Source organism: Elgaria multicarinata, chromosome 8, assembly GCF_023053635.1.
Source record: "Elgaria multicarinata webbii isolate HBS135686 ecotype San Diego chromosome 8, rElgMul1.1.pri, whole genome shotgun sequence".
Lineage (NCBI taxonomy): Eukaryota > Metazoa > Chordata > Lepidosauria > Squamata > Anguidae > Elgaria > Elgaria multicarinata.
In genome coordinates, this window is record NC_086178.1 from 918,661 (window position 1) to 940,317 (window position 21,657).

A 21,657-nucleotide genomic window follows, 5' to 3' on the forward strand; every position below is an offset into this window, starting at 1 on the left:
TAAAATACTATGGGCTGCTATAGGGGAAGGGCTGCTCCTCAAAGATGCAGCTCCCTGGCCATGAACGGTTTGGCTTTTTGAGCCCTTTACGTGGTTATTAAACAAGGAGTATAAACAACGCAGGCGAAGAAAACACTGCCTTGAGCAACTGTGTTGTTCCAAAATGCTCTCACTGGAGCACACGCTCAGAGGAATTTTATCAGACTGAGTTTCAGTAGATTTCCTGAAAAAACTTAAGTCCATTTTGACATCAAAGCAGTCTTTAAAACCCTTTCAAAGCCAGTCAGGAAAAGGTGGGTGGGATTTTGTTTTTGTTTTTCCCCAGTGCAGGGCTATAAACATTTTTGCTGCTGTTAACAAACTTAACATTAACTTTAAGGTACATATTGCCAATATGTTCTAAATAACATAACCAAGCTACTTTAGGAATCCAATATCCTATTGGTTCATTCCCCAAAAGCCAGCAGCATTAGGGCAACGCTGACTGGAGAAGGCTCACACCTTCCAGTGCGTGTTAAAAGCCTTTGCGTCAGCTAAATCCTTGTAAAGCAATAAGGAGGCAGGCAATGATAGAACCAAAACCTTAAAAAAAGAAGAAGACAGCAGCAATAACAGCTAGGCGTTATTCAGGGATAAACTATTGGACATGGAACTCCAGTGGCAGGGAATTCCATAATCTGGGTGCCACCACCAAGGAGGCAGCTCACCAGCCCCAACAGCTTAACACCTGAACGTCTGTCACTTCTGCCAGGGGAGATACAATGGCTGGTGACATCTGCCGGGCTCAAGTACTGCATTCCTTTGCTTTCAAGTAGGGGAAAGAAAAGAGTTGGCAGCCTAAGTGCCTAAAACTAGGGACATTAAAGCGGAATGCATCATACCATGTGACATCTCAGACAAAAGATCCCTTCTCATCCACCCTCACAGCCAGCTGGCCATGTAATAATTCCTATTTCTGTTTCACTCCTGGGGAAACGAAGGCTTGAGGCGTGGTCCTACTAGAGCACTCGGCTTGCCCAAGGTTGTAGCCGGACCTGCGTTACCACAAGGCTAGAAGCCTTCAACGCAGCCATGCCTGCCTGAGGCTCAAAGCAAACACGATGCACAACTCAGTGGCAGCACGATAAATGCAGCATGAAGACACAGCAAGGGCGGAGGTTCATCTACACTTCCAAAAGTCACTTTCCTGGTGGCAAGACTGTTTTGGCTACGACCTTTAACTCTAACACTGCGGAGGAGGGCAGACATTCACAGACGGCGTGCGGGAAGCAAAGCTGCAGCCAACGGACTTTGTTGTGAGGAGTCACTCGTAGGAACTAAATCGGCACGGACCATTACAAAGGCAAGAGAGGCAGGATCACAGGCTTATCGCAAGGCTACCATCTAGTGGAAAGTCCCGATAATATCATATCACACAGTCTCTAGGCAGCACTACAAAGAGCAGAGCGAGACCATGTGCTCTCTCTCTCCCGCCGCCTTCTTTCCTGGCTAGACCTCAGGGGAGAGCTGCCGTTTCCCAAGCCCCCTCACAACCCCGAGTTCCTCCACTTACCTCGGAGTCCACAAAATGCCTCTGGTAGTAGTAAAAGCCCCTCCGGCAGAGATTGCAGTGGCCCAGGGCCTTCTTCAAGAAATGGCGCCTGTAGACCTGGTGCCAGGTGTCTTTAATCTGGGACCAGAGAGAAACATCTGGTTATTGCTGGCCTGCATCCAACTGGCGCCCGTGCCAGTGGGCCTCATCCTGCGTGCTGCCCAGAGGAAAGCTCAGCCTTTCCACGTGGCAAGAAGGCTGGCTGACGGCCAGGGAAGTGGGAGCTGATAGGGCCACCTTCCTTCCAAAGAGGGCAGCGTGTCCAGAAGAAAAGGCACAGGCCAGCTCTGGTGGCAATTCACCTCTTGCAAAAAACGGTTAACTGAAAACCGGTCCAGCAGAAGCCTGTTCCACGCTGCTTGAACTGTCACTATGGGTAGGAAGTTCTCATCTATTACTTCAGGTGCCCCTGTCTTACTAGGCAACATGGAAGGATTTTTTAAAAAACAAACAAACGAACCTGGGTTCTGCCCAAAAGCCCAGAATCTAGAGAAAGGACATGTCAGGAAGGAGAGGGAAAGTGCCCCCCCCCGCCCCCCCATTCATTGTTAGCCTGCCTTTGGTGACTGCACATCTCGTGCAAGAAAAGCCAGCTTGCACCAATTCTGCAATGACGTCATTCTTCTCAGCAGCATGTTAAAACACACCAACCCTTGTGGGATACGACTTGATATTGCTCTAAGGTCTAGTTGAAACCTGTCCTCTCGGCATTCTTGACTTTGTGATTTCCACTCCTTCATCTCAGACCCAGAGAGAGGGATTCCTAGTATTGAAGCCTTAACGCGGCTTAGGCCTGCTGCCCCCTTGCAGAAGCCCTTTCCGCTTAGGGACTTACGGGCACGTGAGGATGCAGCTCGTGAAGGCCCTGTTACACGTGCCGTGGGGCTGGGGGAACAGGCCTGCCGGAGCCTAGAGCTGCTCACTCTCGGCTGAGACCCTCAGACTCTCCTGCTCCTCCGTTTGCCTCAAATATGTCAATGTGAAACGCTCACAGAACGACAGCTCCAGGTTGCCAAAGAAGAAAGCCAAAACAGCTCTCCCCAGGATCTCTGCCCTGTGGAAAATTCATCCCTGATCCCAACTGCATACAGCAAGACCAAGATCACAAGTGGCCCACTGAGTCATTTCCCCTGAAAGAGCGTGCTGAGAACGACTCAACGTTATGGTCTGAGATGTCCGAATCCCAGGTTTTAGGCACCTTCACACAAATACTGCTTCTTCACTGAAAGGAGGGAAGGCAGCATCTAAGTGCCTTTTGCCTCCTTCCATTCAAATGCAGCCCATCCTACTGCATCCTCACAACAAGCCTAGGAATGAAGTCAGGTGTCATGTATGCCCCTACTGCTCCGGGGTGGGACCAGGTGACACAGGGAGTCCATGAGAAACAGATTCTGATTCAGAAGCTGCCCAGCTAGTGGGGTAGGAAGTCCACACACCGAAGAGCCTCCAGCTGCAGATGCGCTCCTCCCGGAGTCTGTCGGAGAGGTTGCATGAGAAGGCGTCTAAGCTCCCTCCTCCGCCTTGAAGCTTCAGACGTTTGAAAAGACTTTTCTTTCCATTGATGGGTCAATTGTCTTGCTTAGTTGCATAGAGTTGCCTAGGGGGGGTTTCCCCACCCCTAAAGGTGCCTAATTTGTGTTACAGAAGTGTTAATTGTTTGCAATAGAGCTTTGTAGATTGGCCCAGGAGATTCCCTTGATTTCGACTCCTTGAGGACACTTGAGCACCTACAGCGCACAGCATCAGGCGAGCAGCCTGGCCTTGAGCTCAGTGGCTGGAGCCCTGGCTTTTCACGCCGCCAAAGGTCCCAGGCTCATTCCGCAACATCACCCAGTAGGGCTAGGAAAGGGCCCTGGCTGGAACCTCGGGGAGCCAGGGGCTGCCGGCCAGGGGAGACGATACGGAGCTAGACTGGACCCAACACCCTGACTCTGCATGAGGCAGTTTCCTTCCATATTTTTGCAAGTTACTTATTGAACTCTCTCTCTCTCTCACACACACACACCCACACCTGATGTGAACAAGAAGAATTAGGAGCCACTCCCATTATTGCCTCCATCAAATACAACCCCAAAAGCCCTAGGAATGTCAGGGAGTGCAAATACCTGAGAAGTACCCAACCATCTGGCAGCCAGCAAACACTCAGAAGCCTTCAGGAGCGGCATAGATTATGGCTTCCCTATTTAAAGCCCCCCTTTCCCCCTGTAACTGGAAATCAAAGAGCTCGTAACTCTTCCGCTGGAGAGACCCCTTACCAAGCACGGGTCGACCGCTACCCCTCGCGCCTCCAGGTTCTTTCGGACAGTGGTGACCTCGTCATTCGCAAGGTAAGCTGGGTGCTCTTCGTTGCATTTTATCATCTTCTCGAGTTCACTTTTTGTTTCATTGCGGATGGTCTTAATTGAAGGAGAGGCAATTGCTTACATGGTTGTTTACCTACTTTCATCATCATCACCATTGTTTTTGGGGTGCTGCCAATTATTGCCCAGGCAGAAGGAAGCGTGCACAACCCATCTTTCACTTACCCACTGCACCCCAAAAAGATCTCTCTCTCGAGGGCTGGGGGAGCCCTGGAGAGCATCCACTGTTTTCCAGAGGGATGCAATGTGTCAGTGGTGGTGGTGGGGCTGCCCCAAAGCAGGCAAAGGCAGCTTCTGTGGATGCCTCTGCCCGATTTGGAGCAATGAGCCCCCCTCCAGCAGCCCCATAAAACAACCCATGGTTCAAGAGAGCCCCTTGAGCTCTGGAGAGGCTAGTCAGGGGCACAGGGGGCTGCGAGAGGAGGGAGATTCCTTCCAGTCACACAACCATTGGACACATAAACACTGTATTATTAAATCACTTATGAAGTGACCACATTTTTCTAGGCACGGTACTAAGACTCTAAAACAACATTCCTCAGGCACAACCTTACAATCTAATAGGTGTGGCACAAAAGGAAAGAAAGGCGTGGTGGGAAGAGGAAAATGATGAAACTTTATGGAAACTTTGACATGGGGCTCTGGCTTTAATATATGGACTTGGCAACCACCTGCACTTCTTCGTGGAGACTGGGCAAATGGAACTGCAGAAGCTGCACGCCAAGGCCGTTTCACAAATGCAGCCTCATTGCAGCTCTGTGGTCACAGCAGCTCCACGAAGTCATGCAAGCTTGAAGAAACACGTCCTGGTGTCTACACATTATTTGAAAATGGATTCCGTGTTATATGACTGTCAAATAGGCACTGTCTTGTTTAATCGAAGGACAAGAACTGATCAACAGTTTGAAAAGGAGGGGAAATTGACAGGGTTAGCAAGGTAGGCGTGGCATTTGTTACGGATCCTGCCACATCCAGTTTGTTCTGAATCAATATATCAGAGCGATGGCCAGGAGCCAGTGGACACGACAAAGAAGCTACTGGTGGATTCCTGCACTGAGCAGGGGTTGGACTCGATAACTCTGCTATTCTATGATTCTATGGTGCCAGGGAGCCACACAACCTAAAGGACACAACAATTCCTCTCCCTACTGTCAATTAAAGCACACGGTCAATGGTATGGTGGCAACAGAACAAAAGGGGGGGTGGAAATAGGGACTGAAAAGGGGGGCAAAGTCCACGGGAGAGTTTTCATTGCCTTTGGCTAGGAAAGGGCTCCTCCAGTCAAGGCCATGACATATACGAAACGAGACTGAACGGCCAGATTTCTTCTTGGGGTTATGGTAGAGAACTCAATGAAAATGCCGATCCAGCGTGCGGCTGCTACGAAAAAGGCAAAACTCCACGTTGGACATGTTTAAGAAAGGAACTGAAAACAAAACGGCCAACAGCATACTGCCCTTATACAACTCTATTGCGCGGCCACACTTGGAATGCGGTGTGCAGTTCTGGTCACCCCATCTGAAAAAAGGACATTGCAGATCTGGAAAGGTGCAGAAAACGCCAACCAAAATGATCGACCGCTGGAGCGGCTCCCACATGAGGAGCGGTAAAAAAAATTATGGTTGTTTCGCTTAGAAAAGAGGCACGTGATGGGGGACATGGCATGGGTGGAGAACGTGATGCACAAGGTGGAGAAAGTGGAGCCAATGAACCTGGACGCAAGGAGACTCAGGAGATAGACAAGGAAGAGTTTCTTCTCGCAGTGCAAAGTTAGACTATGGAATTTTGCATAGCGGAACTATGGAATACGGATGAGCCCTTTGGGTTCTCGTAATAGAAGAGAGGGAGAAAAAGGTCTCCCTGCCCACTTTCACCACACCAGGCATCATTTTGTACACTTCTATCCTGTCTCCCTTCATACGTCTTTTTTTCTAAGTTAAAGAGACCCGGAGGTTGTATCCTTTCCTCATAGGGGAGCTGCTCCGGCCGCTTGGCTCATTTTGGTTGCCCCTTTCTGCACCTCTTCCAGCTTGAAAACATCCCTTTTTTAGATGGACTGGAAGCAAGTTGGCGCTTCAACGCAAGCGGAGCGGAGGCATTCCTCCCTCGAGATGCCAACACAGCAGCTAGAACATCCTTTCACCTGCTCTTTGGTGCGCCCCATCCAGTACAGCCACCTCTTCTTCCAATCTGGGCCCACCATGTCTTCAATAACTGATTCAGCTGGACAAAACCAAAACAAACAAACAAAACGTTCAATATCGTAACACAACACAGCACTGTGATTTCTCTCCTGGTGGCAAGATCGTAGCGACGGGAGAGAAATCTGATTTTAACAGGAGCATCCTGGATTGACCACAAAGGGAGAGGAGAAGGTCAGTGAGGAGATCTGGCCAGAGATGACCAAAAGACGATGGCCTTGTAGGCCCCTTCCAACTCTGCTATTCTATGATTCTAAGACAGAGGAGTGCTTTCATGGGAGCTGCAGGTAGCACTAAAGGCCAGTCTCAGAGACGCTGAAGGGGATGAGGAGGGGGAGGGGGTGGGGGTGGCGGTGATAGCAGCGGCGGCAGCAGCAACAGGGCCAGAGGGAAATGGGACTTACTGTCTTTCAGGCGACTCTGAAGTGTTTCCTCCATAAACTGAATGGCTGCATCCCACTGCTGCTTGTCTGATATAGAGCGGTCTTCCAAAGCGTTGTGCTGGATTACTCTCTGTCAATGCACAGCGCAACCGTTAGGGTACAAACATCTCCTGTTGTTCCAGTCAGTCACTAAACTGGCGATGTTCTTTAAACAGTTTTGCAAAAACACCAGATAATTCAGAACACTGTTCCGGAAAAATTCTGGGAAGAACAACACAATGGGCTGGATCTGGACTAGGTTAGTCAGGTTTTTCTTCCTCTGATCAATGGCAGAAGTTAGTTATGATTTCAGTGGGACTAAAGTCGGACTAGGTTATTCTGTGTCCAACACACTGAATCTGTATAAGACCTGCTGGGAATGAAGCCACTGTAAGAGCCGATATGCATCAGGTCAGCAAAAAATGTATATATTTTAAATTAAAATGTATGTGTTTTAAATTTTGTAAGGCCGCCTTGAGGCCCAGTATTGGGCAAAAGGCGGGATACAAATAAATATAATAATAATAATAATAATAATAATAATAATAATAATAATAATACACGGCTCTGCAGTAAAAGCTCTGTGTGCGTGTGCATGTGAACAGTGCGATCTACTCTGAGCTTTCTAGGAAGGACAAGCTTACAAAAGCTATGATAGGTGATGGAATGCTTTCTATACCTGAAGTGATTCCATCACCTAGCTGGACAAATATCCAGTTCACCAAGATTTCAAAACTGTGATCCAAACCCTGCTAGTGGAGGGTACGTCAACAAAACAGACATGTTTAAGAAAGAGAGAGATCCTTGGCTGATAACTATATAGTGAGCACATAAATGGTGATTTTTTTTTTTAAAAAAGCATTGCTTATTTTGCGTTTTCTAGACAGCCGTGGCAGTGTTTTAAGAGAAACAGCTTCAGCGCAGCAGGTAAAAGCCCCTACCAGGCTGTCTTCTGCTACTTCATTCCACTTGTGCCGCTTGATGCTCTCATCCTTAACAGCTTGCTTCAGCTTGTCAAAGATGTCGTCATGTTCTTTCCCCTTCTCCTCTGTCATGAAGCGAGAAAATTCCTCCTGGAGCGTCTCCCAGGCAACCTGCAAATTTGGCAAGAGAATCCTGCCTTCAAAAGCAGCCAAAACACAGGAGGCAGCGAACATGTAGGCCAAAACACAGGGCAGAGCAGACACAGCGTAAAGGTATTTAAACCAGATTGCAGTACAATAGAATCATGGTCCATCTCTGCGTAACACACACACATGTACATCTTGTACACAGAATAGGGTAGAAATTGCCTGTAGCTTCACACTGTCACAGAAGAATTGCAAACATTCTAACTTCTCAAGGTGGAAGATGAATGCAACAGAACGTTAACAGGTCTGCGTGTCTGAGCAAAGTAAAAGATTGAAGGTGTGTGTGTATGTGGGGGGAAGACACACTACGTTGCGCATGACGATGGGCTGGATGGGGAGAGCCATGGCTGCCAGGCAAGATGAGACACCAGAGGAGGGTTGACTGCAGGAAGAGAGAGGACTCGGCAGAGAGCGGGCTGGCTGTGAAGCAGGATGGGTGGGTAGAAGAGGCAGCCTGGAAGAGAAGAGGTGGCAAAGGCACAGGATTGAGCAGGGCGTGGGAGGGTGGGAATGTCCATGGCAAACCTTCTGCCCCGCAGGGCCTAAAGACAGGAGGGCTGCCGGCACTTCATCTGCAGGCCCACACACAGCTCCTCCCAGAGGGCCGGAGGGGAAGCCGAGTCTCAATTTTGTGAACTGATCGGAATTAGTCCGCTTCAGAATTCTACAAAGACGTTTGCGCCCCTGAATCTGCTCCCAGCACGCACCGAGCCTTCTCAGGTTTGCCACTGTGGGTAATCCGGGGTCTATAGCCTCACTTTGTGGGAGAGGAACTTCCAGCCCAGATGCAGGCTGCGAAGCCTCTCCGTCTGGCCAACAACACACACACACACACACACACACACACACTAACCTTCCAATGGTGTAAATGAAAGGCTTTCCCCAAGCCTAATGGCTGCGGTGGGGGGATCTTTGTGCATGCACACCACGTGAGAATGAATGGGTGCATGCTAGGTGTGTGTGTGTGTGTGCATGCGTGGAGTGTGAGAATGGGTGTTTTTATTTTCTGTGTTGCATGGATGTGTATAAATGCATGTGTCGTACAAGCGTTATGGAGATACGAAGGGGGTGCCTCCCCCACTTTAGGTTTGACCTGCCTACTTCTTCTGTGTGGGGGGCACCCACCTCTAGCATGACACCCCCAGGAGGGAATGTGGCCCCCCAGACTGAAAAAGGCGCCTCCTTCCTGCCTGCCTTGATTCCACAAGAACCGAGGACTGGCTTCCTGTCTACAGCGAAGCAGTGTGTGTGTGTGTGTGTGTGTGTGTGTGTGTGTGTGTGAGAGAGAGAGAGAGTGTGTGTGTGTGTGAGAGAGAGAGAGAGAGAGAGAGAGAGAGAGAGAGGAAAGGGGGGACACGCCGAAACAGCAGCCTGAGCTGCCATCCCCTCTGTCCCCTGGCAGCATCCTACATGGGGAGCCAGAAGGAACGGGCAGAGGCCACGTCCAGGCCACCAAAGCCTCACCTCCACAGCTTTGTTGGGCAGCTGCTTGTCAGTCCACTGCTTGAGCTTGATGTCCACTGTGGTGTTAAAAGTCCCCGAATTTGTGGTCTGCGCTGCTGGGAGGTAGATGTTTTCTATCACATGGGTCGAGACCCTCTCCCACAGGGACTTCTGAAGGATCTCCTCCCTGAGGAAGAGGAGGAATGGCAACAGCTCACTTGGCATCCCCACAGGTGGGCTACGGATACAGCTGAGCCAAAGGGTCACCTCATGCATGGGGAAGGGTCCCTCCTCCTCCTCCTCCTCCTCGAGCATCCCCCAGCCATCAACTCGGAGCAGCAGCCTTCAAGCTGTGCTTCTCCTGCCTGAGGGAACGGGGGAAGTGGCATTTCAGAGGCACAAAGCCTTAATATTTGGCTATGCACAAAGCGGACTGGTGAACTGTTACGGCGCAGAAGAAAACCAGTCTTGCCGCTGCTTGAGAGAGACTCTGGCCTGTTCTCCAGGTGAATCATGGCAGCAGCGTCCAAGCCAGAGAGGGAGCAGGCCCTTTGCTCCTTCCAACCTCACAGTTGGTCAGGATCACCCAAATAATTACTGGAGACCCTTTTCACTCCTCAAGGTTCTTCTCCGGAAGCCAATCGACTCAAACGTTCCCTTTATTCAACAAAAGAAGTTTACTGCTCCAAACTTTCCATTGTCCCCCAAACTGTAGTAAACTGAAAATTGCCAAGTGAGCCCAGATGGGTCCAAACCAGCTCCACTATTTAAAAGTGGAGGCTGCAGTCAGCTGTTTAGATCCTAGAAGAGTTATTTATGAAAACATAAAAGGAACTGAAGCTTAGAAAGTAGGAAAGACTTGTAGAAACTACACGCAGGCGTTGCTGTTGCCTTTGGCTAGACTATGGCTTGCGTCAAGCTCTGGGCTTGAGGCAAATGAGTCTGTTAAAACTCAGCGCCACAAATGTGCACACTCCAATTCGTCCCTCCCAGCCTCCTGGCCAGAGACTCAATCCACGGTGCTGCACGAGGGGGCAAAATCCCCAGGAGAAGATCAGAAAGTTAAGACCACATGGCTTCCTTCTCCTTCTCCACCACGTCAGAGAAACTCTGCTTCTGGAAGGTGTCTGGCACTGGCAGCTGCCAAGAGGGGCTTGGAAGTGTACGAAGCAATGCCGCCTCTTGTCAAATTTCAGCAGTGGGAGTGCGTCCATTTCCAGTAGTCAGTGCCCTGCCTAGCTTTATCAGGGAGCATAGGGCGGCATCTAAGCCTGAGTGCCAGGGAACCCTCCCCTCCTCTCCTCCCGCTGCTGCAGATGGGGGAGAGCCATCCCTCCACCTTCTGTTGGTGGGGGGACACAACTGGATCTCACCCAGTGTATGTCATTGCTTTAACCTATATTTAGAAAGAGCTTCCCTCTTTGCTGGTTCCTGGAACAAGAACAGTCGACACATGCTGTAATTTCTCTTAAGAGAGCAGCAACGTTGCCAATCACCTGCAGCATGGCAGGGGTCACCAAACTCATCCAGACACGGAGAACCAATAAATATTTTATGGGGAGAAAGGAGTGGATGTATTCCAGATGGATTGTAAGAAGTACACGGCATCATCACAGGATCCCAAAGAATTTATGGCTGCCTGTTTTAATATTAACATAACCTACTATAACCAAGACAAAAACAGAAGACCAAAAAACAACAACACCCAATTAATTACTGTACCAGTGCTTTGGCGTCACCTGGCTCAAGCTTATGACTTCATCAAGGATTTCGTTCTTTGCTTTTTCGAACAGTTCATTCTAGACAGAAAAAAAGGATTTGTGGCAATTGAGAAGCGTGTAGCAGGTCAGGCTTATGAAGATACGTGACACAGCATCATACTGGTTCGCACCACTGCTCCGCTTAGCCTAGAGCTGGGCTGCTTGCTCCAGCACTGAACGGGAGCGTCCGGGGCTGGCCTAAGACCCCCTGATCTAGCTGGCAGCAGTTTCCCAAGGCAGAAAGGCCGCCTTTCCCACCCCTGCTCCCAGGGATGCCTCGAACTGGAGGTCCCAGTCATGAAACCATCGGGACGCACGGCGGATGCTCTCCTCTCACTGAGGTGCGGGCAGCGGACGGGCTCTTTCTGTCTTTCAAGGAGGGAACGCCCTTGCTTGGGCAAGGGAATCCGGAGCCCAAAGGCAACTCGTTGGGGGTTCAGAATAGCTGCTTTTCTGCACAAATTGCATACAACTCTGGCAAGGTCTCACCAAGCTAGTCCAGTCAACATCATAGCTGAGTAAACTACAATACCGTCAGCCGGTTCACATAATATATAAGCCATGTTTCTAGTTTTAAAAGGCCCAAAGAAGTGAAGACATTTTTAAAAACAAGTAGGACTCCCCACACACACACCAAGAAAAACGTAACGGGACTCAAAAGCAGTCAATTCCCCCACATTTGGAAGGCCTGTGAAAAGAGAGGCCAGCTGGTACCGACCCCTCAACAGGGATGTCTACTGACAGGGCCTCCCGGTCTGGGGAAGTTATTCCATGGCTGCCACAGAAGCCGCCCCCTCACCAGGAAGGGGAACAGTGAACCTGAGCTCTCTGATCCACAGCAGGCAAGAGCCTGAGGCCTCCCAGACCGACGCCCACAGTGGCTCCAAATCGGGGAATGCACATACCCGGTCTAGCTCTCGCAAGCGGGGGTAGTTGTTCTTCCACTCCGTCTCCAAATTAAAACGCGTTGCTACGGGAAGAAGAGAGGTGAAATTCGTGCCTTATTCCACACGACTGTGCCCATTACATAGAGTCATAGAATAGCAGAGTTGGAAGGGGCCTACAAGGCCATTGAGTCCAACCCCCTGCTCAATGCAAAAATCCACCCTAAAGCATCCGACAGACGGTTGTCCAGCTGCCTCTTGAAGGCCTCTAGTGTGGGAGAGCCCACAACCTCACCAGGCAACTGATTCCATTGTCGTACTGCTCTAACAGTCAGGAAGTTTTTCCTGATGTCCCGCTGGAATCTGGCTTCCTTTAACTTGAGCCTGTTATTCCGTGTCCTGCACTCTGGGAGGATCGAGAAGAGATCCTGGCCCTCCTCTGTGTGACAACCTTTTAAGTATTTGAAGAGTGCTATCATGTCTCCCCTCCATCTTCTCTTCTCCAGGCTGAACATGCCCAGTTCTTTCAGTCTCTCTTCATAGGGCTTTGTTTCCAGACCCCTGATCATCCTGGTTGCCCTCCTCTGAACACGCTCCAGCTTGTCTGCGTCCTTCTTGAATTGTGGAGCCCAGAACTGGACGCAATACTCTAGATGAGGCCTAACCAGGGCCGAATAGAGAGGAACCAGTACCTCACATCTCCCCACCCCACCCACCGGTTGCAATAACAATGCCTGCTGCGCCTGGATGTTTAAACATCTGAAATAGCAGCAGTGATTAAAACAACATGCAGCAGGTCACAACCCAAGGCTAGGAAACGCATCAACTGCCTCAAGGTCGGCGTTACCCACGTAGCATGCGAACCAACACTGCAGCTCCACAAGAGTTCTTTTGTGGATTATCAATATTTTAATCCTGAGATTTCAATTGCGCGGCAATCTAGGAAAAGAGGAGGTTTAATTCCCCCGCCCCCCACATCATGAGGTACACATGAAATACAAACACAGAATAGCTGATTTATTTTTTAAACAACAACAACACCATTTCACTCTTCCACAAACCTACAGTACCAGACTACTAGACATCCATTGTTGGAATATGTAACGCTTCCTTGCAGGCCGTCAGACCATCCTAAGCGGCCGCCCACGCTCTCCAGCCTTAAGGCCGGGAAAGATTTTCCCTGGCCCTGCGAGCTCAGATGCTCTGAACGGAGTTCTGAGGAACGGAAACAGAGATCCTCTGCACGCAGGAAGTGTGCTCGACTCAATTCCCCAGCTAATTTTCTAAAACAACAACAGAACTGCTCCCCACACCTCAGCTTGGCTGGGGGATCTTATGCAAATGCTCAAGGATCCATCGCTCTTTACCATCACCCTGAGATGAACCATCACTTTTTCTCTAATCTCACCCATTTTAGGTTTTGCCTTTGTGTAGCAATTGGAAGATGGATGAGACAAACACACATGGATCCTATCAAAGTTCACACACAAACTTGTGTGTGCCTAAAACTGTTGTTGTAGCATTTTTGCACCCCTGGGCAGGGAGAAATAAATTTAAAAAGCTGCTCTAGTTGTGAAGCCTGACCCAGGCCTGAGGATAATAGTTTCCAGGTGAAGTATAAAATGTTGGCTATTACCTTTAAAGCCCTATGTGATTTGGGTCCAGGCTACCTGCTGGATCGCCTTCTCCCATAGAATCTGCCCCGCACACTCAGGTCCTCTGGGAAGGGTTTACTCCAGTCAGCCAAAACTAGGCTGACAACTATTACCCAGAGGACCTTCTCTTCTACCGCCCCCAGACTGTGGAATGGCCTGCTGGGAGAGACCCACCAGCTTAATAGTTTGTCTGAATTGAAGAAAGCCATAAAGGCTGATCTCTTTCGGCAGGCCTACCCAGTCGAATTTTAAGATGTCTTAAAAGATTTTAATAATATACTGGTTTTATGTTTTAATCAGTTTTATGTATGTTATATTTTTGTATTCAATCCAGAGGGAGGAGGTGGGTCAGAAATCGTCGTCCTCATCGTCATCATCATCATCTCCTCTTCCTCGCTCATGGCGGTTTTTCTAGACAGACATGATGGGCGTTGCCAAGTCATGCTGTCTTTTACAGATCCAGGAATTTCCTGACAACTGAGCATGTTTAAAGCATGACTGCTTTCAGGATGTTGGTGTGGATGTATTTTGGTAGGCCGTTTCTGAAGGTTTTCTGTGTAGTTTTTTTGATGTGATGCCAATGACTGAAGTGACTAATAGAATAATTGTGACCTTTTCCTGTTGCCATAGTCCTTTGACTTCCATGGCCAGTGGTGTATATTTCTCTCTCTTTTCCTTTTCAACAACATTTTGTCAATAGGTATTGCTATGTCGATGAGGTATGTGTGTTTTTCTTTTTTGTCTATGACCATTATGTCTGGTCGGTTGCAAGGTATTGTCTTGTCAGTATGAATTGTTCTGTCCCAGTATATTTTATGATCTGCATTTTCCAAGATTGTTTTGGGTGATATTATTATTGTTGTTGTTGTTGTTGTTGTTGTTATTCCTTATATATAGCCAGGAGGGGCCTGCAAAGTAAATACACAGCGACGTGCTCAGCTCTTCAGGAAAAGGCAGACCCCTCACACCCCAAGGTTTCCCCACACTGTACCGCCAGAGGCCCCCACTACCTTTGAAAGCGTCTGCTTGCTGCTCCACAGACTCTCGCACCATTTTCCAAAAACAGTCGGACACCGCCAGGCTGAGGTTCCGCGTGGTCACCTGATGGGCCTTCAGCATGCAGTTCCTACAAAAGACACAGAAGTACAATGGGGGAAGCTTATCACTGGGGGATTTTACAATGGGGGAAGCTTATCAAAGCAAAGGGTACATTTTTCTCTCCATAAATGAAAGCCCGCAAAATGTAGACAGAAGGATGAAGCGTAGATCACAGAAGGGAAGTGATGCTGCTGGAACCTCTCAGAATTATATATATACACATACACATACACACACACACACACCTTTTTCAAAAGACCCTGGAGCGTTCGGCTACATTTCCTTTTTCTCGAGTTAAGAGTGTGTAGCGTGTTTGACACCAGAAGAAATGGTGAGGAGGAGTTAGGTCAGGTATTGAACTTACACAGTTGTCCTATATGCTGTTTATTAAATATATAAAGGCCTGTTTAAAGGGCAGTTTTCTTGTTTTGTTGGGTATTTATTTATTTATTTATTTTATTACATTTATATACTGCCCCACAGCCAAAGCTCTCTGGGCGGTTTACAAAACTATATCTGGGTAGGGCCCAGATATATTTGGAAACGCTGCAGGCTTCTTACACGGGGAAATGGGTCAGGCACCAATCAACACACTAACAACTGCGGTCTGATGCTGATAAGGGTGTGGTTCTCAAGTCAGCAGTTCTGCCTAATTTCGTCTGTTTGCTTCACTGTTCTATCTTGCTAGAGAGATAAAGAGGGCTCCTGCCCCCCACACCCCTCTGCGTTGGAATGTTGGGATCCCTTCATCACCGGGAGAGGTAAATTATTGACCTGCCAGGCGGTGCTCTGAAGCATCAGGAAAGGGCATCAAAGATTGGGCTGAGGCTTGGAGGACCAGGAGGACTTTGCGTTCCACGAACTATCTCTAGGCTAAACATGCCTAGTTCTTTCAGTCTCTCTTCATAGGGCTTTGTTTCCAGACCCCTGATCATCCTGGTTGCCCTCTTATGAACACGCTCCAGCTTGTCTGCGTCCTTCTTGAATTGTGGAGCCCAGAACTGGACGCAATACTCTAGATGAGGCCTGACCAGGGCCGAATAGAGAGGAACCAGGACCTCACGCAATTTGGAAGCTATACTTCTATTAATGCAGCCCAAAATAGCATTGGCCTTTCTTGCAGCCATCTCGCACTGTTGGCTCATATTCAGCTTGCGATCTACAACAATTCCAAGATCCTTCTCGCTTGTAATATTGCTGAGCCAAGTATTCCCCATCTTGTAACTGTGCATTTGGTTTCTTTTTCTTAGGTGTAGAACTTGGCATTTATCCCTATTAAATTTCATTCTGTTGTTTTTAGCCCAGCACTCCAGCCTATCAAGATCCCTTTGAAGTTTGTTTCTGTCTTCCAGGGTATTAGCTATCCCACCCAATTTTGTGTCATCTGCAAATTTGATCAGCGTTCCCTGCACCTCCTCATCCAAGTCATTAATAAAAATGTTGAAGAGCACTGGGCCCAGGACTGAGCCCTGCGGCACCCCACTCGTTGCCTCTCCCCAGTTTGAGAAGGTTCCATTGAGAAATACTCTTTGAGTCCGATTCTGTAGCCAACGGTGAACCTACCTAATAGTTGTTCCATCTAGCCCACTTTTAGCTACTTTAGTTTCCTGTTCAGAATGACTTGGGGCACTTTTTCATGGACTAGTTCAGAAGTGAATTTCTACAAGGTTCACATATCAGATTAAGCCTACATAACATCTGAAAGTTGGAAACCCCTTTAGTCCATTTTGATGACAGAGGCTTCTACCATTCAAAGAAAAGATAGAAAACTTTTCAGGGCAGATGGTCCCAAACCACAGCTCAAGGGACCTCTCAAGGGCCTTGTCCTTTAACAGATTACAATCGGTTGTATGTCGCAGTAGAAATTCTGAAGCCTGTATCGACAAGTGGCATTAAGCCAACTTTTAAAACAATAAATATTGACATACTTCAGCAGTTTGGAGTTTTGGAAAAAATCTTCTTCATACTCTCGAATAGATTCAATACTTTCACTGCTATTTCCTAGAGATAGAAGGAAACAAACAAAGAGAGGAAAGGACTTAAAATCATCCAATATACACACGGAACCCGCACCAGTTGGCCAAAATCAAAACTCTAAAATACCTTTTCCCGTAACAACTGCAAAATACCCAAGAGCCTTCATTGGGAAGAGTTTGCCTTCAATTATTTGCTGGATCTGTGAAAACAGAGAAGAAGCAAAGCTGATCTCACATGCTCGCAAGGATCTCTTTTATTCAAATTGCACAGTATGAAACAGCAGCCAAAAAGAAATAGGGCCTGTTTGCATGTCACACCAAGCAGCGGTGGGTAAATGAACTCCCATGGGTTAGTGGCAGCCGTTTTGCATATCCAAGCCATGACCAATGCTTGTTCCGTCTTATGAACCTGGCAAGGGCGGGTTATTGTCGTAGTTAATAAACCACTCAAAACCTATGGGCTGTTTTAGGGTTGTGGGTAGTTTGTTAACTACACCAACAACCCACCTTCACTGGGTTCACACAACACGACAAGCAGCAGATGCGGCTTGAATATGTAAAAGTTAGAGATGTGACGGAAAAATTCGGAAGAAAACCCGGTTTCCCCCCCGTTTTTTTCCAAAGCCTTTTTTGGGGGGTTTCTGAAAAATTGAAAAAAAATGAAGAAAAAACAGATTACGAGATGTTTTATTTTAGCATAATGAATAAAATGTTTAAGACAAGGTGTTCAGATATTTACTTCTCCAAATGATTCCTAAAAACTGTACAGTATCAGATTATTACAATGTCTGTGCACCAAGGACAAGCAAATCCTAGGTTGCAAACTGAGACTACAACGCTCAAATGCAAGAGGAAGATGCACTTCTGCCTCTAGGGGGCAGCACTGCCACGGAAGCAGAGACTGAAACGGATACTGAGAGCTGTAGCTCAGAAAATGAGCCTGATTAAATTTCATGCATATTCATTGAATCTTGGTGTGTCCCCCCCTCCATTTTTCTCAGTTCTTTTTATGGGAATGGGGGCTTTATGTCTTGACACTGGAGGACTAGTGGAGACATAAATAATTTTCTTTGTTACTAATGTTGGTGGTTTCTTCAGTTGTTGTTTTTTAAAATTGCTTTTTGCCTGCTCCTCATAAACTGGCAGAACCAAAGAGGTTCCTTACAATTCAGGTGTTCCTAACAGTTCAGGAGCTAGTAGCTCCATTCGTTACCAAAAAAAAGTAAAAAAAAGTAAATTAAATTTGTAATAATTGTTTGAATACACTACTTTTAATATACCAAATGTAATAATTTTATGCCAAACCAACTTGGACATAATTACATTTTATGTTCCTAAAGTAACAAAGTGACTTTCAATCTGTAAAAAGTGCTAACATTGCATTGTTTCAATTTTTCCGAAAATTTCCGGGGTTTTTTCTGAAAAAAAAAACAGGGAAAAAACGGTTTTTTCCCATGGCTTCAAAATTTCTGGAAATTTTACATCTCTAGTAAAAGCCCCCCAGCACAGGCCACTGCTCAGGGTGGGCTGTGGTGATCGAGTGAACTGGGTCATAGTCTTGCAGGCAGAACACAGTCTGGCTAGGTGAATTGAAATAAGCCTTGAATCATGAGGTTCTAAACTAAGATATAAACAAAACAAAAACAAGAAACACAAGAAACCAGAATTACCGCATGGTTTTGACTACCGTGCTGTACTTTAAAAGTAAGGAGCAATAACAAAGTCTCACACACAAAACAGAACATTTTAAGTAATGGATTAAGTACTGAATAGTCAGGGAAATGTAAGAAAACAAAACAGAGAGAATGGCTTTGTGCAAAACCTCAGGGCATGCCACCATGGAGTGATGCACCACAGGAGAGATTCACAGGGTGCGTTGTCCAGAATGTTAAGCCTCATACCGGCATCCAAGTAGCCCAAAGAAATGTCTCACACAAGCCAAGAAACAAATCATTTTTTTTTACAGCTGCACAAACACCCATTAAAAAAAGTGCCTCAAAACTTTTTGCTGTCAGAGAAGACACATGCAAAATCTGAAGTATATGTACTCTTCAAATACTTAAGAGGTTGTCACACAGAGGAGGGCCAGGATCTCTTCTTGATCCTCCCAGAGTGCAGGACACGGAATAACAGGCTCACGTAAAAGGAAGCCAGATTCCAGCTGGACATCAGGAAAAACTTCCTGACTGTTAGAGCAGTGCGACAATGGAATCAGTTACCTAGGGAGGTGGTGAGCTCTCCCACACTACAGGCATTGAAGAGGCAGCTGGACAACCATTTGTCTGGGATGCTTTAGGGTGGATTCCTGCATTGAGCAGGGGGTTGGACTCGATGGCCTTGTAGGCCCCTTCCAACTCTGCTATTCTATGATTCTATGATCTCTCGTATACGTGGAAGCAATATCACGGCCACAGAGCATCTGCATAACAAACTTGACTTCTATCAGAATAACGCGATTATTCCTAACAGTTTGGGGGAATGAAGCAGACGCTCCTAGGCAGCTCAAACAGCACCTGCTACATGAAAACACATCTCCTCCTCCTCCTCCTCCTCCTCCTCACCCTGCTCGGGCTGGCCACGTTTTTCTCAGCAAGGTCCACTTTTGTCAAAACAAAGATTGTCCTCCTGCCCTGAGGATCCATCTGGCTGACCAAGTCAGTGACAATGCTGCGTTCTGCATCCACAGACCCATCTGGAAACAAAACAAAAGAAAGACCAAATTTGCTATGACTTTGCAGAATATACAAAACATTTCCTATAAAAAGCAGGAGCTAAACACAAGTCAGTTGAAGAAATTAAGAGATAAACAGAGTTGTTCAACTCTGGGATCTAATGAACACACGATTAATAGCCACACAGCTCAAAAGAAGAAGACGAGGCCAACTAGTTTACCCACAACAGGACGGCAGAGCCCCCCCTCCCCACTCCCACTCCCGGCCACAAGCGAAGAGCAGCCCTGGGCTGCTTTCACAAATCCATCTCCTAAGAATCCAAGCGAGCAAAGGCTGCAACTGCAGGGTTCTTGGTGACCAAGAAGCAACGGGCCACTCCAAGGACAGGCTGGACTCCTGGCGTACCTTGAATGCAAAGGATGATGGCATTCGGGTTCTGCATGTAGGCTTTGCTGATGCTGAAGATGGTTTCCTTTGTGTCTGGGGCCATCCCTGACGTCACCGTCTGTAAAGAGAGACCAGGTAGGATGGGAAGAGAGGAACAGCATCACAACACTGGACAGGAGCTGATGCTTTAGGGTGGATTCCTGCATTGAGCAGGGGGTTGGACTCGATGGCCTTGTAGGCCCCTTCCAACTCTGCTATTCTATGGTTCTATGATCAGCCACCCCTGACAGGTGCACCCCCAGCATTTCTGAAGACTTCCGCAGTAGGAAATCACACAGCTTCCTTAAGCAGCTGGGACCAGGGCAGAACCTCCCTTACGTTAGGAAGCTTTTTCAACGGATCAACTGAAACAGGCTCTCTTTAGGTTAAACTTGTCCTAATCCACAGGTTAAGGTGAACTAGCACTTCTTTAGCCTGCCCTATTCCATGGGCTCGGTGCAGGAAGTGACACTCTCAAGGACAGATCATTGACCCCAAGTCTTCTAGATGACTAAAGTGCTAACAAAAGGGCAAAGCACCAGGCACCAGGACACCCGGTCCCCTTTCAACCTGTATTCTATGCCCTCATTCCTGTTAGCCTAGACTCCCCGTGAAAAGGTGGGGACCGACACAAACAGCTGGCAATGATGGAAGAACTCATTTACAAAACGTATTAAAACACCTAAAGGTACCCAAAGCAGCATGCAGATCGCAAAACAAATCATAGGAAAAACAAAGCAGCAAAAAAAAAAAAAAGGCTGTAAGTTTTCACTCTGCATCTAAATTCCGTTGAGGAGGCAGAGCCTGCTTGGGGGTCGATTCCAAAGCGACTGCAGCACCAAGCACTGCCCGCCCGAAGCCCCACAAGCACCCAAGGAAGGGACCCAGAGAAAGGCCTCTCCGGCCAATCTCAAAGGAGCCGGGAGGGTCAAAGAGGAGGCGACGCTCTCTCTGGCGCCCATTTCAGCCAATGCCTCCCTGCACTTCCCTTGGACCGCCATCCTTCTCGCCAACTCTCCCCTGCCTCAACTTCATTCTCCTGGACGGAGCGCAAGGCTCCTCCCGTCCTCTCTCTGCCCAGAGTGCTCGAGTGGGCCTGCTCCCGGCCTTTCGTACACCCGCCCTGCAACACAGGTCGGCCGCACTCCCATTTTACAGCTAGGGAATTCAGGCCAAGGGGGTGATAACCAAAGTCAACTGTGGATGAACTGGGACTTGATCTTCTGATTCCCATCACCCCCTGTGCAAAATGTTTTTTCCACTTGATAATGCTGGTGGCTCACAAGCAGAGCCTACTCACGCTGATGACACCGGGCAAATCCACCAGCACCATTCTTTGCAGGCCAGGACCTTTGACGCTAAGGGAAATGGTCTGCAAAAGAAAACAAAGAGCGGAGGTTTCCATATGAAGGGGTCAGAGGAGACTTCTTTGTGAAGGAAGGAAGGAAAGAGAGACAGACAGACAACCGTGCTTAGGACAACCCGTTGAAAAGCTCTGTAACGCAAGTGATTTCTGGAATGGCGGCAAGATTAGGCCTCTTAGGAAATTAGAGGGGGAGTGGTGTCCCTAAGGCCACAGGGAGAGAGGTCTCCAGTCAACGGCCAGGCCTTACCTCAGAACTGACTGTGCAGCCTTCGTTCACGCTCTTCCTCATTCTGATCTCAATCTCATTCCTCAAGGCAGCAAGCTGTTTCAACACAATCAGAAATAACCAGAATTCATAACTGAAATCGAGACACTTTTGTGCCAGCAAGTCTGGTTTTATTTTACATCCTTTAGGAGAAAGGATGGAAGGGGAATGTCTCAGGCACACGTCTGTTTCATCACCTCTAAAGGTGAGCAGTTGCTCAATGGCCGTGATTTTCAAGTGCACAAGCGTTTGCTCTCCACTCCTGCAAACACGGGCCCTAAAGCCAGGCAAAGAGGCCAGAAGCCACAGGGAAGTCAACACTCGTTCAGCCCCACTCTGGCCCGGTGGTCTGTACAAGAAGACCATGGTCATCTGCCACCAAGCAGCCCCACTGCTGGTTATCCAACT

The 21,657-nt window shown here is 48.0% G+C and overlaps 1 protein-coding gene across 5 annotated transcripts in view; it reads right to left on the bottom strand.

Moving 5' to 3' along the window:
- OPA1 (OPA1 mitochondrial dynamin like GTPase) overlaps positions 1–21,657 on the bottom strand; it is a 79,323-nt gene that overhangs the window by 20,844 nt on the left and 36,822 nt on the right. For all 5 annotated transcript variants that reach the window (XM_063131718.1, XM_063131716.1, XM_063131717.1 and 2 more), the window contains 15 exons: positions 21,232–21,306; positions 20,919–20,990; positions 19,598–19,697; positions 19,082–19,212; positions 16,648–16,720; positions 16,473–16,545; positions 14,457–14,572; positions 11,813–11,877; positions 10,870–10,946; positions 9,169–9,334; positions 7,516–7,668; positions 6,557–6,665; positions 6,095–6,174; positions 3,847–3,987; positions 1,553–1,669 (listed from right to left, as the gene is read on the bottom strand). In XM_063131718.1, coding sequence (XP_062987788.1) covers positions 1,553–1,669; positions 3,847–3,987; positions 6,095–6,174; positions 6,557–6,665; positions 7,516–7,668; positions 9,169–9,334; positions 10,870–10,946; positions 11,813–11,877; positions 14,457–14,572; positions 16,473–16,545; positions 16,648–16,720; positions 19,082–19,212; positions 19,598–19,697; positions 20,919–20,990; positions 21,232–21,306 — 1,548 coding nt within the window. The remainder of the gene's footprint in view (positions 1–1,552; positions 1,670–3,846; positions 3,988–6,094; positions 6,175–6,556; positions 6,666–7,515; positions 7,669–9,168; positions 9,335–10,869; positions 10,947–11,812; positions 11,878–14,456; positions 14,573–16,472; positions 16,546–16,647; positions 16,721–19,081; positions 19,213–19,597; positions 19,698–20,918; positions 20,991–21,231; positions 21,307–21,657) is intronic.